The 18804-nt window shown below is 35.4% G+C and overlaps 3 protein-coding genes across 5 annotated transcripts; 1 reads left to right on the top strand and 2 right to left on the bottom strand.

Moving 5' to 3' along the window:
• Positions 1-26: 26 nt before the first annotated feature.
• Positions 27-1036, bottom strand: LOC118266337 (uncharacterized). Its single transcript, XM_035579747.2, has 3 exons — positions 825-1036; positions 633-743; positions 27-558 (listed from the first exon to the last, which is right to left on the bottom strand). The coding sequence occupies exons 1-3, from the start codon at positions 831-833 to the stop codon at positions 385-387; spliced, it is 294 nt and encodes a 97-aa protein (XP_035435640.1). The 5' UTR covers positions 834-1036; the 3' UTR covers positions 27-384.
• Positions 1037-1281: 245 nt separating this feature from the next.
• Positions 1282-11266, bottom strand: LOC118266335 (uncharacterized). Of its 3 annotated transcripts, none has more exons than XM_035579744.2 (7): positions 10524-11266; positions 5382-5649; positions 4908-4937; positions 3686-3899; positions 2952-3098; positions 2335-2469; positions 1282-1859 (listed from the first exon to the last, which is right to left on the bottom strand). In XM_035579744.2, the coding sequence occupies exons 2-7, from the start codon at positions 5644-5646 to the stop codon at positions 1778-1780; spliced, it is 873 nt and encodes a 290-aa protein (XP_035435637.2). In that variant the 5' UTR covers positions 5647-5649; positions 10524-11266; the 3' UTR covers positions 1282-1777. The 3 variants fall into 3 exon arrangements, with proteins under 3 accessions (XP_035435637.2, XP_035435636.2, XP_035435638.2); XM_035579743.2 differs by having other exon boundaries at positions 5382-5653; positions 10524-11245; XM_035579745.2 differs by lacking the exon at positions 4908-4937 and having other exon boundaries at positions 5382-5653; positions 10524-11199.
• LOC118266333 (uncharacterized) lies at positions 6003-9145 on the top strand. The gene is made up of 2 exons (XM_050694629.1): positions 6003-6211; positions 6475-9145. Exons 1-2 carry the CDS (start codon positions 6147-6149, stop codon positions 7904-7906), a joined length of 1497 nt encoding a protein of 498 aa, XP_050550586.1. The 5' UTR covers positions 6003-6146; the 3' UTR covers positions 7907-9145.
• Positions 11267-18804: the final 7538 nt, after the last annotated feature.

Raw genomic sequence — 18804 nt, forward strand, 5'->3', positions numbered from 1 at the left:
GGGAAACGAGAAATGAAATTCATAAATATCGAATGAACATAGATTTATTTTTCACATTACTTGAAACATGTGTATTGAACGTAATTGGCAGTGTAAACGATATACGCGTGCTACATTTTCTTGGTTTAATATTATTATTTGTGATCTAAAATGTGGTGAATAAAGAAATCGAGGTGCATTATCTTAGGCTAAATATGAAAATAGAAGGCGAAATTTAATTTCATTTTATACTGAATCAGTCTCAAATTAGAATCGTTGTGAGAATTTGGCACATTAGCAAGTTTTTTTTGAGAATTTTGTTGAGACTTTCCTATATCTAGGTAACAAGCTAGAATGTTTTGTGTTACAATAAGATTTTGGAAATACGTTTTAGATGTTTGTTTACTACTGAGGGCGCCATTCGGAGTGGGGTTGATCCCAGATGTATCCGGTCTCTGTCATGGAGCATATTGCGTTGTAATAGCGTCCTGGGCTTCTGCAGTAGGACCATGAGGGGCATTTACATCGGAACAGCGTTTGGAACTCCTCCTTGCAAACCTCGTTCCACCAACATGTTCGCTACAACATTATGTTAAGTTAGAATATACTTGGTATCACGAATATATGGTTTATACAGTTTTAAAGCACAGTACCTCAGTGATGTATCCTCTCACGGACTGGTCTGAATAGCTTCTTTTGGTTATCGATGCAGTTTCGAGCATTGCACTCAACATAAGGGTTAGAACGAACATCACATATTGCGCCTGAAACGTTTAATACACGAACACTATACACACTAACACATGTTTTAAACACTCGTATAAGATTCTTCATAGTCGTCTTACCTTAATCATAGCAGAGTTTTGGTCCAAAAATAGAATATTATCGGGCGGCGTTGCCTTTCATTTCCACGCCCCCTGACGGAACTTTCGGTGTTCCGACTAGGGTTGTCTATTCTCACGTGCTTTATCGGTATGTATTATTAAACGCGCGGGGTTTTTATTGATTCGTCTCTTTACAGGTCAACGTAATTGGGTCTAGTTTGTTATGCTAGTGTTTAAACTGAAGGATGTTTTTGATAGTTTGGTTCTTTGGGTTTTAGTTGTCCTTATGTTGGTTTTTAATTAGAGTAGGAGAATAATAATTGTATTTATAGCTATTTGCTGTGATTTTATGCATAAAGCTACTTTTTTGGAACTGCTGATTAAAATTTAAAATCTGACGTATAAACGTACGACGTACGTTTGTGAAAGTAACAAAACAAATTCAAAACAAACATTGGTTTTAATACAAAATGCAAAATAGGATAAAAAGGTATATTACTTAAAAACTATAAATAGAATAAAAATTTACAAAATCACTAGCTACTTTAGACTCACTTCGTGTTTCCTAACTTACAGTAAAAGTGACAACAAAGATGAGCAGAATAACATTAACACGTAAAAAATAAAATTAATTAAACAATTAGAATAAATAACGAACGATAAGGATTTTCAAAAGAAAATAAAAATAATTCAACTAAACAAACAAAGGCGCGCGTAGATGATGACGTTCAAATAGTGGCATATACAAAAAAAAAAGAAATTTATGCAAGCGTTTGTTTGCGCAATGCTGTTGTATAACACTATTTGCTCGTCACCGTCTTCACGTGGCTCAATGGAATGGCACTTAGATGTAAAAATAAATAATTTTAGTACAAGTCTAATTACAAAGAGCTTTGGTCGGAACTACCACTACATTTTGGAATTCTGTCGACGGCTGTATGAGCCGTAGTTTCAATGACATCACTAAAATTGGTCTACATTGCTTGCACATCTTCTATTTTGTTCTCTTCGTCGTCCTCGTGTTCTTGTCGCCTGTGCATGTCCTCTGCATCTTTCCTGTAAACAATATAATCAGCATCGTAAAGTACCAGTCACTTAATGAGATCCCAATTTCTTCGCTGTGTTTTATAAGAGTCTTTTTTTATGGAATAAGCTGGTAAACGAACAGACGGATCATCTGATGGTAAGCAATCGCCGTCGCCCATGGAGACTTGAAACACCTGAGGCGTCACAAGTGCATTGCCGGTTTTTGGGGGTTAAGAATTTATGAGTTGTTGGGGTATCGTGGATTGCGAAGGGGGTAATTGGGCCTCCGGTAACCCCATTCACACAATAAAACATAACGCAAGCGTTGTTTCACGTCGGTTTTCTGTGAGGCCGTGGTATCACTCCGATCGAGCCGGCCCATTCGTGCCGAAGTATGGCTCTCCTACACTTGTAATATTCTCCAAATAACTGGATATGTTAACGTCGAACATCAGCCAATCTTATATGGCAAACCTAATAATGCTCATATCAAAACCATACTCACGAATATTTGTTAGAAGATTGGAAGATACTCTTGGGACATAATCGGTAATACGGCCAGCATTCGCCACCAGATTCCCCAGCCTTTTGGGCTTCTACGTATTCATCTAATAGGCTGGCGTACGGTGACTTGCTAGGTCTGAAATATGAACAAAAAGATAAGCACATTTATTGGGAAATTTAAGTATTCAAGTATTTATTGCATCCATAATGTACACAGGTGTTGGCTTAATACTACAGTATTATGGACCCTGTCGGGATAAAATCGTAGGAGAGATTTGGTTGCAGTCAACGACGAAAGTTCATAGTGTGTTGTGTTATAAATGATTTACATGTATTTTATATTGATGGTGAACTCTGTACTGATCGTTAAGGAAATTAGTAGTCAAACTTTAATCAATTTCATGAACACTTAAAATCTCGTAAATGCTAGAATGCAAGTCCAACACCAGTTTATCCACGACTCTTTAGACGTCAGTTAGTCTGTCCCCGATAATGTAGCATCCGGTTACACTGGAAGCTGGCCATATCTTAGGAAATAAGCTGATAATGCATTCTATTTTAAACTCAATCAAGAAGGAAACAGGATTTACTTTTTACTGATCAATAAAAAATACGTACGTAAAGAATAGCTTCATGATTTCTCCCAGAAACCCAAAGTTTTTGAGAGGATGTGATTGTATTTCACATATAGCTCGCAGGAGACATTCCTTTCCTGATAAACCGAAGTTTGCGAATATGTCCTCTGCTATCCCGTATAATATTGCTCTGAAACACATGAAAATAGGTAAAAACTATCTTTAAAGTAACGTAGTCATTGGTCAGACTTTGTGTTATTTTGTTTCTTAGACTGAGGAACAAAGCTTGCTTGTTACAAATAATGTTTTGTAATCAAGAACAATCTACATTTGTATCTATTTAGGATGCTATTGGTTAAAGATAGCTATCAGAAAGTACCACGATCTATTGTTATTCAATTTAACTTTTAGTTTTTGCTCCAATTCATGAATTAAAATATCTTATGTAATTGAAATTAGTTTTCGAATCACATAAAGAATTTGAAACACATTTTCGTTGTAACTTCCTGCGTTCGTCGCCAGCTGTCCTTCGTGGGTTGAATTCCTGATTCAACGTGAAGGTGAAAGTGACGACCAATAACTTAACCGCTACTGTCTGACCTCCACGTGGTCTGACCAATAGGCATACGTGCTAACGGCTCTCCTGTGTGGTCCCTTCAGTACCTTGTTCCTTTATCACTTAGTAGTCAAGCTTAAACTTGTCACTGTTTACTGAGATTTCCTTAACAAACTTAAACTAATTTATCAATAGCATAAAATACTTAGTTAGAACCTTACCTCTCTCCTCCATGTAATCTATCGAGTATCGCCTTTTCAACATCTGGTGTGACATTTTCACTGGTAGACCGCTTGCCTCGTCTACGGTCCAAATATTGTCCCACATAATCCGCCATCATGGAAACCGCCGCTCTTCCCATAGATCGGGCCAAGATTGGCGGAAATGCTCCGTAAGGATTCTCATTGTCCGTCAAACCAAGTTTGTCAAAGTCGACTGGAATTTGTAAAACAATAATCATTAGGGTCTTTAATATGGAAGAAATGGACATTAGTAGAATTCTAGATATACATATTTTATACAAATTCATCTACATTACGGTAAAGGGGACTGACAGCACATATTTCGGCATTGATAGGATAACACGCACAACGTGCATAGCTCATGTGACGTGCACATTTTTTTTATTGTGAGTCCTATGTATCAGTAGGTAATCTGATTGCCATGCGCCGGGCACATTTCCAGATTATGTTCTCCATACTGAAAATTTGGACATCGAAATCCAAAAACCTGTCTATCATATCAAACTGAAAATCAAATCTGAAATATCTTCCTCGGTAACCACACTTATAACTAGCACGGCAGTTAAATATTTTACACACGTCTTTAGAAATTTATTATTTTATTCTTTATTTTAAAGAAATGTATGAGAATGAAAATGTATATTACAATACTAGGTATCTACGTTTACGCCGCTAATTAATTTAACTGTTTCTCTAACACTACTGTCTACGCCAAGTAAGACATCACTAACTAGTCTAAACTCTAATTTATCATCTACGAATACTTAATTTACTTCATTTATATCTAGTTCTACGAAAATATCTAAAATACTATTTATTTCTAGATATTCTATTATTCTACTTTCTCAGATTTGTATCGTATTTGGAATATTCTAAATCGGATCCCTTGCTATTTCAATTTTTCAAATGATTATAATGGATTTAAAGGATCCTAGTATTATAATGAAAGGATTATGAAATCTGAGGAAGAAGAAATAGACTAATACTAATTACTACTAAAACTAATTACTAAAATAAAATACAAACCATATTACTCTAGTCCTGTGTGGCCGAAAAAAAGAAGATTAATACTAAAATTAATATCAATATCAAAATATTCTACTTTTACATCAGTTTCGATTGTAAATACTTATTACATCTTTACTAAGTATTATGGAATTACACTACAACAGCTACTCTACTAAAAGTTGAAATTACTGACTTTTGAACTTCACTTCGTATGTCAGGTCAGCTGCAAATCATCGAAAGAAAATTCTTCAATAACATGTTGAAAAAATATCATTAAATCCTACACAGGTGTGGCGATGACATAAAAATGTTAACAGGAACGAATTTTACAAAATAATAAATAAGTAATAGCACGTGATCACAATGGTTGATCAGAACTACTCTACTGCTGTAGTGGATTTGTCTAAAGTAGGTACATTATCTCAGCTGCAAATCGTAGAAGAGAACTTGAATTTATTTAAACTAGTTTGTACTACAGACATATTGATAATAGTGTACGACAAAATCTAAGTAAAAAATGCCGATAGGTATTATATGACACAGATAGTACAAAATATTGCACTTTTTATGAAAAAAGACGAGTCGTCTACTCGTCGTTTGTAACGAATATGATTTTTTTTTTAATATAAATATCAAAATAAAGATAAAATTTTTCAAAATGACTTACTTGTAAAAGGGAAACTGACTGTCATATTAGACAAGAATCCTTTCGGTGGATGCCTGACAAATGGCATCGACAGCGATGGCGTGATGGTCATTGTAGTGCCAGGTGGTAGTGCCAACCTGCCATCGTTCGTGATCCAGAGTATCCTCTTCTGTCGCGAATGTGGGATGTTCTCTTTGGCCACGCCATCATGGCTGTTTAGCGAAGCCATTGGCAGCAAAGCTGCTAATGCTATGCTTAATATTACACGGGGAACTGATGCATCCATCGCCTACCTAAGAAAAATCACTCATTAGTTCACAACTTTTGCAAGTCATAAATTGGTCATAAATAAAATAATCAAATACCTATATAAAACCTCACATGTCATTACGTCATGCGCAACAAAAACGTATCATAAGATTAGACAATGTCATTCTGACAATAAGATAGATACTGCTATATAATCACAACTGCTAATATTTGTATATTAATTATTCACAACAATTAATTATCACATCTTTATAATGCTACCACAAAAGTGTACTCATATTAGAATCAGAGATACTAACGACTATCATCTCGATATTGAACGTTTTATAAAATCGTTAGAAAAAGAATATAAGATCGATTTTCGGACTTTGCCGGGATGGGAATACTTGGTACAACGTTTACACGTTTCAGCCACCGATTGCAAACGTAGAATTCAAGATGCTTATCGACGAAAGGCTTTGATAGTAGAGAAGTTATATATGCAATCAACTAGAGTATCTCCTTTTGAGTTAACTGATGGTTTATGTAGAACAGCCGACAAGTGGAGTAAGATGGAATTGGATTGGAAGAGAACAAAAAAGGTTAGTATATCAGAAATCCAAACAAACGATGACTCGTTACTATCAGAACCAATAATTGAAGAAATGTCGGAAACTATTCATCCAAATACTGAAAACATTTCTTCGGAATCTGAAAAGAATGCTGAGGTTGTAGAATCGAAAACTAACGTTGCAGTTCAAGCGGAACCATCAGCGGAATCAATTCACTTGCCTGATGTCATAATTACTAATCCTCACAAACTAATTTCTCCTATGGGGTCACAATACTGTGGTTTAAGTTACAGGTCCCTTTTTTCTGAAGAAGGATTGACAGGTAAAACAGAAAGTGATAAAGAAGAGTGGCAATGTCTAAAACCGACATCAGCAGTTAGGTGTAATCCAACACCAATTTGTCTGACTGACGATTCTTTAAGTCAACAAGTTATTAAATTCACATTGATAAATTGTACGTGTGACTCTGTGTTCGTTCGATTTAAATACGTTATGGATAAGTCTTATTTTCGAAACATCAAGGTCTCGCCAATATTGCCAAAGAAGCTGTGCCCTGGGTTACCTGAAGTGTTTACATTGATATTTAAACTTGTAAACCAAGAAGAATTTAGATCAGGCATATATTTTAAAATTGGCTTCGATGTTTACGATAATGTTCCTGCGGAATCATTATGTGTGCCAATAGTCACTGAATTCAAAAAGCAACGATGTGTGATAGTATCGGAGAGCGTAAATATACCGCCTATTTATCCTTGGCATCTAAAAAGAAATGATCAGCATTCTTCTGATTATATTCATATAACTCTACATGATCCTTTTCCTTATCACTTACATATTTATAAAAGAGTGATGGATTTAAGTAAAGATCCAATTGTTACTTTACATGCAGACGGGATAAACACAGAGTTAGTTATGCATGATGTAGAACAACAGGTATCAACAGAAGCAGTGGTAAACACTGAGATAGTTACACATAAAACAGAACATAAGTTACTCGAACATAAGCCACTCGAAACTCATAAAGCCGAGTCTAAAACGAAAGCATCGGCTATGCGAATTGCAGAAAGAATAATGGTACACGAAGCCATGGCTTCTATTGTTAAGGTTATTATTGAACTTGCTTTGGATACTTTTATGCTTGAATCCACATATTTGCATTTACAACCCCACGAATCAACAAAGATTCCGGTATATTTGACAAAAGTTGAACGTACCGGTTATCATCAATGTTACTATGATTTACTATTCATTGATACAATAACAGAAGAAGTTGCAATGAAGAAAACTGTAAAAATCTACGCAGAAGTACTGCCACATCCAATAAAAGTGGATCCTATTATATTAGATATGTCTAAATCGTCGGTTAAACATGGTTATTGTGAAGATGTTTTCGTAATTACCAATACCCACAAACTATACTCTGCTATGATTAAAATCAAACTAACTACGAAGATGAAAAAGATGTTTTACGTGGAACCTATGGAAACTACAATCCCTGGATTATGTTCTGTACCATTTTTTGTGAAATTTTGTTCTAGAGATTTTCTATCAGTCAAACCAAGCGAAGATTTAGTTCATTTCACGTTCAAAATAATTATCCGTGGATATAAAGCAGTTTACGAAAACGTACCACCGTACTTCTATGAAATAATTGCACCATGTGCAGTTGAATTTAAAAAGGTTTATGACGAAAAATACTTTAAAGAAACTGATGACGAAAATTAGGTTGATTGATTTCTTATTTTTTTATTTGTTAGATCTGATATACATATATTGTTTACCAGTAAATTATAATTCTTTTAAAATAGTAGATATATTTTCCATATTTCTGTTTTTTCTTTTTTGTCACTTAAATAGTAAGGACCACTTTGACTCTCTAATGGTTCTGGCTTAGAAAACTTGTTAAGAATCCCGGGAATACAGAGTAATGTTTGACAAGGATCAAACCTGCTATCGCGTCCGACTTGTTGTATGTAATACAGGTCAAGTGAGTTGATTGCCTGAACCCGCATAATATCCCAGACCAGATCTACAGGTCGTACAACCGGTTCAATGTGACAATCGATTATAAATCAACGACAGTTTTGATAGAATCGATTGTGCTATAACACCTTTATTATGATTCGATACCACAGTACCTGTCGACCTGCGAATCGTAAACTTCAAGTTAATCACATTACCCAATCTCATATATTATTCTTTGATTAATATGAATTCATGAAAATCTTCTGTAGCCATAAATCATCTTGACAAAGTTTAGGGAAATAAACAAAACTTGGCACTGCATTTGAATTAAGGCTATCAGCACTGTTTATCACATTTTCTAATCGATCACCTTTTTTATCGATGTTAGTATTGTAAACACATTTGCAATTCACATCACGTGTGTCACTTCAAACGATTGTATGCTTAAGTCCTACGTTCAATCGAATTGATTATGTATCGAATTGTCATCAGGAATTCGTTTAGCATTCACTCGATACTTTCACATTAAAATTGGTTCCTAATCTGATACATGGATTCTAAAAATAATGAGTTTAATGGGTATACATGCTTCGTTTGCTGCGCTCATAAATAAATGTTTTATTTTTACATTGAAAGCTGATTTTGAATAATTAACCTCTTTATTGCTATGTAACATTCATACTTGTTTATTTAGATTACTTTTTTGATGTTTGTCTCCTGAGTTGTTTTTGCTATTGATGTCTTTAATTCTATCTACATTTAAACTTCTGTTTACATTTTATTTCGAAATGGCATTTCTGTAGTTGAAACAGACTATAAAGACTAACGACTTAGCTAAATGATTTAATATCAAGACACCGCTATTGAGAATGTACCATTCGTAATAACTTGATGGATGTGTGCAAGCTTACTGTTATGTTACGTTAGATTATATCATAATTGACTTAGGAATGGCTGCAATTTCTTAGATAAAGGAAATCTTATTACTTTGTCTTGTACAACTGACGAACTAGCAAGCAAACGATCAAACTGAACCTTGGTATAAATGTGCAATGTTTTTCCAAAATTAAAAACTGAAAGTAATGTTACCTACAAAGAATACCAATTTATAATATTTTCGGGTCATGCCTCATAAGATTTGCAAGTACGAAGAGAGCGCAATTTAAAAATTATGTCTGTTTTTGCATGTTCGCTAATTTACATGAGCACTTTCACATAGAGTTGTCATCAACAATCCTGATTAATTAGAACTAGCGAATTTAAATTCTGGTTGCTTATTGTAGTATTTAGTTTTTACACTTTTTACCTTGAAGTTCCAACCTCAATGTTTACTTATTAACAAACCACACTGGTTAAACACAGGTGTTTTTCGTCATACAGAATCTAGGCTGGGGTTAACATCTAGTTCGACAGTAGCAATTCCAAGATGTGCAGAGTTAAAAGCTTGTTGTGGTCCAAATCACCACATTTCATCTCTAACAAATGTGTTATTGTTTTAAGTCGTGCGACGTTTTATAGCACCGGCATGACTCTTATAACATACGGCCCGACCTTATTTAGTGCCGCTGTGGTTTGGCAGAACTACAGATGAACTGATGCCCCACTTCAGATTATCGATTCTATGGGAAAATTACTATGTAATGTTATGTTAAATAATAGTTACTTTTTCATATCCTTTTGCATCTATATTATCAGGTACTTCATTTAATCAAACTTATCAATCAACTCAAATTCCATTTAATTATTACATATTTCCTTGATTGCGCTAAAATCTAATTGCACAGTGAATCACTCGATGAGTTTCAGGTTAACAAACTTAATTCTGCATAGTCTATGTAGATGAAGTTGAATGAACTGTTATTATTTCTAGAAGCGCGCTGTCTTGGCACGCGTTCATTTTCAACAAATTAGATTACTTATTAAAAAAGTTGCAGTAAAAAATCCTAACTAGGCAACAGTTTGCACACCCAATTATATCTCATATTTTAAAGGAATATAAATAATTCATATTTTTGGTAGCTCGTTAAATAAAGACATGCGTATGGCTATAAATCTAATTCGTCCATTAACACAGTTATAAATCGTTAATATTCATTATTCGCAGTGCGTGTGCTAAACACTTATTGCCATGTAATGTGTTAATGAATCTGTAGCAATTTGATGAATGGCTCGGACATGCCAATTTAAATGGAATTAAAACACTGACAGATTATTATAAACCAGGACGAATCGAAGTGCGCACTTCGTGTGACACTTGAAACAGGATTTAATTGAGGCCGCATTTAAATCACTCCTAGGAATGTGATAAGGTGATAACCTATGTGAGCAATGTATGATTAAGGAAATATTGTAACGGACACTAATCAAATTCACTTACCTCAATATCACAACTGTTTTCAAGGAATAAATGTTCATCAAAGCACCTTTTGCGTCCTTGTGGAACTATCGTACACTATCAATCACACTGTACAAATAAATGTCCTTTTCCTGCGATCATCGCAAGATGTGTTAGCTGATTGCGGGTCAGCTGCGCGGGCGTCGGTCTTGCTGTGCCGTTGCCAAAATTTCGCTGACTTTCGGGCACAGTTGTGCATAACAAACACTTTTCCACGAAAATGCGTCCTCCTTCGACATAAACCGCGTCGGATTTCTTTTTGGTATCGACTGAAGCGTGTTGGTGCGTCACGTTCGTCCTCGAGCCCTGGGACGTCTGTAATTTCTTCGAGTGCCACAATATCGACGACGACTTTGTATTCACATGTCGCCGAAACTCTCTTCGCTAATTGTGATGCGCGGCGCGTCCTTCGCTTTCCGCATTGTCGAACAATGGAGCGTAGCACCCCGGGGTGACAGGTGGGTCCACATCGCTTATGGTTGGCCCGTCATAAGGTCGGTTGTTTAGTGGCGATGTGTTTAGTAATGAGAGTCAGTTAAGTATCTGGTTGCGAGCGCTGGCGCGGCGATACCGGTACGGAATGGAGGCTCGGGCGGGTGTAATCGTTCGACGTCGCCTCGCCAGTTGGCCACTGGGTTAGCGGTGTTCCTTTTCCTGCTTCGTTTCTTAATGGGTAGCACACATAAGTGAATCTGATGCGAACCAGCCCTTCGCACCCGCGCCGCAATGAAGGTCGCTCTCGCCGATTTATTTTTGTAAACAAACATGTAAAGACCATTCAAGATTTATTTGTACAATTTTATTGCCGTACAACCAGTTTTGTAAATGCATTTTCCTTCTTACAGATTTACTTGTACCTAATAATAATTAAACAGTATATTGAGTACACCTAGTTAGAAGAAAATTTATCTTATGGGAGCATTAGGTAATCTACTTATTTTTTGGAACTTCATTAGCCTACATAAAATAAAATAATTATTATTATGATAATTGTGTTTGTGTTAAATGATTAATAGCTGATTAGAATTAGGACTAGATTGGGTCGATCAGATTACAATCTTGCACATATTTATCACCATTCATGATTTCCTGTTTCCAAACTTACAGCAATAATGTGTCTTTTATTTCTCACTGCATTTCCTCCAATCAGTCATCACGGTATTATGACTTTAATAAAAATCTGATGGTATCATGATCAGATGATATGAAGAGTCGTAAACGCATAGGTATATAATTATTAGAAACTTCGAACCCGGCGAACTCCGACTTTCGCCACCAATGTTAAATTTTCCTGAATTTTCTTTGCTATAATCCTCACGGAGCCCGAGTTACCTACGAATGCAAAACCGTAGAAATCGGTTCGTGCGTTCTGGAGTTATAGCGTCAGTCGACTTGGTATTACATGGATCTCACAACTTTTGACGGTAGAAAGACTGAGCTGCGAGACTTTTTTTTTACAGGATGTTTTTGATGGGATTTATAAATCTAGATGTAGACAAGGTTTGTAAAGGGTACGTTCATTTAGACGTGGAACAGCCCATGAAAGTCCAATGTTGAAGTATGGACCTCCTTTGCATAAGAGGGTTTCTCATAATCTCAATGCTTGGCATGGGTTGGAGATAAAGGTTTAAACGGTACTCTGATTTATGATGCTTTCCATACCCGCGGGAAACGTAGAGATGTTTTGGAACAAGATAATAAACGAGCAGATGGATCTATTGGCAATAGGTGCTGTCCTTGGACGCCGTCACTGCACCATCAGGTGAGTTACAAGAGCATTGACCTTTTGAATGTATTGAATTTGAGGATTGGTAAGGTTGTATAAACCGCTAAACCGATTTTGAGGAGTTTTGTTATGAGATAGATAGGACGATCCTGGCCAGAGACAACCGTACTTTTAATGAAACTCAAGAAGTAGTTACTTTGCTACTTAATTGAATAATACATTGTCAACTTCAACGGAAATAGGTATTATAACACTTGGAACAAAATTAATAATACATTACCAAACAGATTTAAAAAATCAAGGTCATATCGGTAAACAACAAAATTATTTTTCACTTATATACTTAAGAGATATAATATCAATAGCATATCAGTTGCACTTCAAATTGTCCAATTACATTATCAAATCATACACCGATTACATATAAAGAGAAGAAGATTGCGTAGAAAAACAACAATGAAAGTAAAAACAAAAGAAAATGATACGTATTACAATACAAGTTTAATTGTTATACACAATCAAAGTGTTGCCATAATATTGTAGCACAGAATCGGGCCGGAACATTCGTGCGGGTCCAATTACGTAAATTACATAAAGTTACTCAAATGCGGTAAGAACAAAACGGTTTTAGGTCTGCGATTCCTTTCGTGGACCGAACCTCATTTATCAGAGTTGCTGCGGTGTCGAACAATGGAACGAAATCTTCGACAAACGTTTCAAATGATGTAAACTATTGTTTGTTTTAGATGTTCAACCACAAACTTATAAGTGTATGCATGTACTATGTAGGCAAATTACCTCTACACTGTCTTATTGCGTAAAACAAAGCATTTGGGTCCTATTCTATCAGAGATGTGCTATGCTACGTATTCATACATATTCATTGGTACACATAACTTAGCATTGGTAGAAACGGACTCAGTTAAGCTGATTTTAATATGGAAAGATACGTGCTATGGATGGTTTCTCTAATATCGATACATCACATAGTAGAGCTGCACATCTGCTCTGCTACTCGCACATCTTCCTCGCACAGCTACATAGCTTAGTTTCAGTGGAAACGGTCACATAGTTTCACAGCTTACCTATTACATCTTCGTAGCATAGCTACATAGCACATCACTAGTGGAAAAGAACCCTTAAGTCATTATAGACGATCCAAATACAATCCTATTATATTTAAAAAAACGTTATTCAAATAAATCAAAGTCATTAATTATTTCGGATTAAGATAAAAATACAAAACGTCCCAGAACTTCTTTTTTTATGACACTCGTTACAATATCAATGTTAAATAATAAAATAGGTGTAAATATCACAAAGATTTACGTATTGACATGACGTTAATGTACACAAATGTAAGTAGAAACTCGAGTTGTAGCGCCCTCTATATAAATAATACATTTAACTACTTCATTGTCATGGTAATTAATTTGGCCTGCATTCTTCCAGGGTGAAACTCGGAAAGCTGACTTAGTATGCAAGACTAGGGCTCTTGTTCATGACCTAGATTTTCTAGGAAGTAATTTTCATGAAATATGAACATTTTAATAACAACGAGAAAGAGTTGGGATTCCATTGCATTGTGTTGTCAGCCCATCCGTGTCAATGAACGTGCCAAAGTAATAATTTTGTTGTTAGAAATTTAACAATGTTTCAAATTATAAATTTAGTGTTTCTGTCACATATTTTCTGGTTATGTATCTCTGTTAAATGGATAAAATCTGTGCCGATGTAATTAAGTTGAGGAGTTAGAGAATAAGTGTGATTTTGTTATCCCCTGGAGTTACATGTGAAAAATCTTTAGTTCTCTCTAATGTTTGTATAGCTGTGAAATACGACGTTGGGATAATACTGTACACTTTATGTCGATAAAATGTGGTAAGTACGTAAAGTTAAGTCTATTTGCAAAATGGCAAATTATTACAAAATTTCTTTTTGGGCCCTAAAAAATATTTAAGTTTAATTTATTCGGTTGTAGAAACCTGCTTTAATTTAATAAGTAACTAAATGTAAGGAAGTTTGTAATCTTCGATTTATTAACGTATGCTACGAATGCACCAAACGGCTATGCTTGAAGATTAACAAAAGACATATTTCCTTTCCTCAATACAGTGGTTCGCAACCGGTGGTCCGTGGACCACTAGAGGTCTGCAGAAGACAAAAAATGGTCTGCGAAAATTAAAAAAGAACATACACAACATCTTTGTCCTATAAAAATCACGGTCAAAGATCGAATTAAAGTTATATCAAAGGATACAGCTGAAAGGAATGCAGCAACTGATTTCAATAATCCAAAAGTAACTATTATCATAAGTGAATGAGAAAATCCACTACCACATGAAAAAAGGAGTAGCAGCAGTGGTTCCTAAATAATAATAATAGTGGAAGAAGAGTAGGGAAAGGGCAAAGGACCTGCGTGAGACGACCATGGCAAATAAGAAAAAAGTTGTCCCAAAATTAACAAGAATTATAAAAGTGGTCCTTGACAGGAAAAAGGTTTGGAACCTCTGGCTTAATACAATACCTATGTAACAAGTCCGTCATCCAAATGCAGTATCTTAGTAAGCTTTGTTTCAAATTCTACTCATGGCTAAAGGGAAAGAGAGTGATGACAATGCTTTTTTAAACGATACTCGGCAATGACATGGCGCCTACAGGTGATTGTTAAGCCAAGTTAGTCTGTAAGTGTTCTGCATAAACAAACCGACCAATGAATGATTTATGTTTGGTTAAATGAAAGCTTCTCCGATATTGTTTAAGGTCTTATATTGTGTAAATGCTGAAAGTATTGGCGTTTTCTTTTTTCGAATCCGGGATAGGATATCGCTTGAATGTGAATGAATTTACATGATTATGTTATTATGACTAAATTCTTCTTGAAATTGGTATGTGGAAATATAGGATAATAAGTGTGGAAGAGACATGCTTTTAGCACGACCGGAGTGATACAACAGCCTCACAGAAAATTGGCGTGAAACAACGCTTGTGTTTTGTTTCGTTCCGTGAGTGAGATTACCGGAAGTCCAATTACCAATTTAATTCCCGATTCCCTAACAACCCTTAAATTTGTAAACCGGCCCCTAAAAAGGCCGGCAACGAATTTGTAATGGAGTCTCACTGACAACTTCTTCAATAACAACATAATAACAGTGTTTTAAAAATAGTAACAGAAATGAAATAACAAATGTTTAAAAAATAAAGAAGCTTCTGCCGGTATACAACAATCCTAAGTACCTTTTAACGCAGTAATCTTGAATAAACACGAATAAGGAAAACATAATATTATTTCTCAGAACCTTAGTTGGTGTGATTCTTTGAGCTCAGAATATATCTACTACTGTTTACATGTTCACATATTTTTACCTATAACCCTAGTCATATCACGTTTGTCCGTCACAGATGAAACTAAGAGATTTGGTGGATAGCCAATTTAAAGTAAATATGTATTTATGTATTACTAGTTTGCTGCCGGTTTCACCCCTGACGAATGTAGAAGATTTCTCTTAAGTAGTTCCAGATTAGATTAGGAATTGGACTGTAGACCCGAAGCCATTTAATACTGATGATGACCACGGCGATAGAGATCGTGAAGTGGGAATCTCACCCTCCTTAGTCTTCTCCCCAAAAACTAGGTGCTTTTTAATGTTCCGGGTCTGATGTGTATGTATGCCACAACTTGTTAGTTAGTAGGTATAAATGCGCTCACGAAACAGGATCAATAGAATCTTAGTATGGGGCAATGTTTAAAATAAACTTCCCCAGACCCTATAGAGATCCGGAGCTGCGGAGAGCGGGCTCCGATTCGAAAAGCAGACGTAGGAACGGGGTAGTTTTCATCAGTAAGAGTCTGACACTCGTTCTCACTTTGCCCAAAGCGGGAGAAGACATTGAATGATCATTCCTCTCTTAAAAGATACCAAGATAAAACCTTAACATAATTATGTAAGCTTAAGTTTCAATGTCAACAGTTGTTCAATTGGTACATTAGTTTCGGAGACAAACTATCAAATATTTTCCTCTTTTTATTCATATTAGTAAAGACGCACTTCAAGAGCAGTGCAAAAAGACCTGCCTACTTATTTCCTGTTCAGATGTAGTCACACAAGGACTTTCTAGATATACCTACTTAAAAATTAATGTACCTTACGGTGCACACAAGTTAAGAGCTACTTGTTAACCATCTTCATGCGAGAACATCGCTGTATTTTTTATTTTATTTTTATGATGTAAACTTTCTTTGGATATTTTTGTTCGGTTTTTTTTGTGTTTTTCTCTCTAAGATATTTCTTATTGTCTTTTCAAATCTCGGGATTAAACTGAATCTTAGGATTAAACATTGTAATTTTATTTATGGTAAGTAATGATTATTAATGATGTAGTCTAGAAAATGTTTGGTCCTTTAGGCTCTAAAGGACCAAACATTCCATCTAACTTGTGTGGGAGAGCCAGAGCTTTAAGTGTGGGAGAGCCATGCTTCGGCACGAATGGGCCGGCTCGACCGGAGTAATACCACGGCCTTACAGAAAACCGACGTGAAACAACGCTTGCGTTGTGTTTCGTTGTGTGAGTAAGGTTACCGGAGGCCCAATTCCCCCTTCCCAATCTTCCCCATCCCCATTCCCGAACAACAACCCTTAAATTCCTAACTCCCAAAAAGCCGGTAACGCACTTGTAAAGCCTCTGGTGTTTCAAGTGTCCATGGGCGGCGGCGATTGCTTACCATCAGGTAATACGTCTGCTCGATTACCGGCAAGTCCCATAAAAAAAAATACTTATTACCCGACTGTACTATGACTAAACTAAATATTTTGTTTAAAAAAAAGTTACTCAAAATATTGATTCTAAACTAGGTGATAAAAACAGCGTTAATAAACAAGCAGATTATTTTAATTAATAAGCCCAAATTAAGTAAGCCGAAAATTCAAATTCGCGATAAAATCAGAGTCCGCGGTACTTCTGTATGTGCTTTATATAACTCGTTAATATCTATGTGATTCGTAGAAATTATTGATAAGTGACGTCACACGACATTGACATCCGTTTGCAATAAATAAGGCATTAAAAGTATCATTATTATATCAGTAAGAATTACTTATACACGGTGTAACAAAAAGACGGTATACATATCAAGTGCACGGTGTCTCGATAACATAACAAACGATACGGGAAGGGTTTTTTAAACTTATGTTTTTATGGAATGAAGTTATGAATTTTCCAATTTTTTTTTTAATTTTACATGCGAATTAAAATTAGTTACATAGGTACTAGGCGACAGATTTACAGAACAAATGTTTCGTAATATTAGCGAGTGATCCCTGTAGTGTTGTAACACGTTTGTATGATTTGAAATCAAGTATTTGGTACAAATTTTTTTAAAACGTATTTTAAGCTGAAACTTTGTGTAGAGATTCTATTCAACCTGTATTCTTCAGTGCTTCTTGATGTATATGGGTATTTTGTTACACGCTGTATATTATCTGTGTTGTATGATTCAGGGCCTTTATGTCTTCCTTCTGTTTATTTTGTTGAAGTTTTCCCAGGGTTTGCATTTATATTATTTGTTAGTCACTTTACTACTATCTACCAGTGTCTGCATATACCACGTCTAGCTATATTTATCAGTAGATGTTTTAATGGATTTTCCACTTTATCTATTTGCAGTAAGTCCATTGTAGTAGGCAGAGACAATGGAACGCCAATTGCTACGAATCTTACATACTTCTTTCGCTTCATCAACAGTTATCAGTCTTTTCTTGCATGCAATTTGGCCCTTCTTTAATATACCGCCAATCTCGTCGATATATGTGCGTCTAGGGCGCCCTCTACTGACGATCCCATTCATATCCGCTTTGTATACTTCTTTCGTAAATCTGCTTTCAACATGTCCAAACCATCGAACATTGGCGTTCCTTTGTCTCAACCCAACCAAATGGAGACAAGCGTGGGGTTATGTATGTATACTGTAGTTGAAAACCTAATAGGTAAATGATTTGTAATCCGATCCGTAGGTACCTAAAGTCTGTAATTGTATTTACTTTTACATTATGTTAGTAGTATATTAGTGTATACTAAATAGCACCCATTAAAATAACGAGCTTTAAAATAGAACAAAAATATGTGTATCTTATTTATTTTTATAAATAAGTATGTTTTATTACCCTTTTTTATCATTCCACATTACCTTCGGCCAGTTTTAATTTATTTCCTGAATTTTCAACTTTGAGACATAAGACATTTATTACATTGCATTATGGAAAATAATCCTTAAGATTAGTTACGAAAATCACGTACATTAATGGAGAAGGCAGCGCGACGTCGCCGCGTCTGCGCACACTGCTCATGATGAAGAGTCCTTCTGTGACTCGAAACTAGTAGAGCTTTTCTCCATTAATGTACGAGAGCAAAAAGGTGATTTTTATTTAATTTAGTATATCTCACGATAGTTAATATAAAAATTCTTAAGATACTATATAATCACCTTTAAGGGTTAACGACCTCGATTTTATATTTTTTATGAAACAAAACAGTCTCATT

This window comes from Spodoptera frugiperda, chromosome 7, assembly GCF_023101765.2.
Source record: "Spodoptera frugiperda isolate SF20-4 chromosome 7, AGI-APGP_CSIRO_Sfru_2.0, whole genome shotgun sequence".
NCBI classification, from domain to species: domain Eukaryota; kingdom Metazoa; phylum Arthropoda; class Insecta; order Lepidoptera; family Noctuidae; genus Spodoptera; species Spodoptera frugiperda.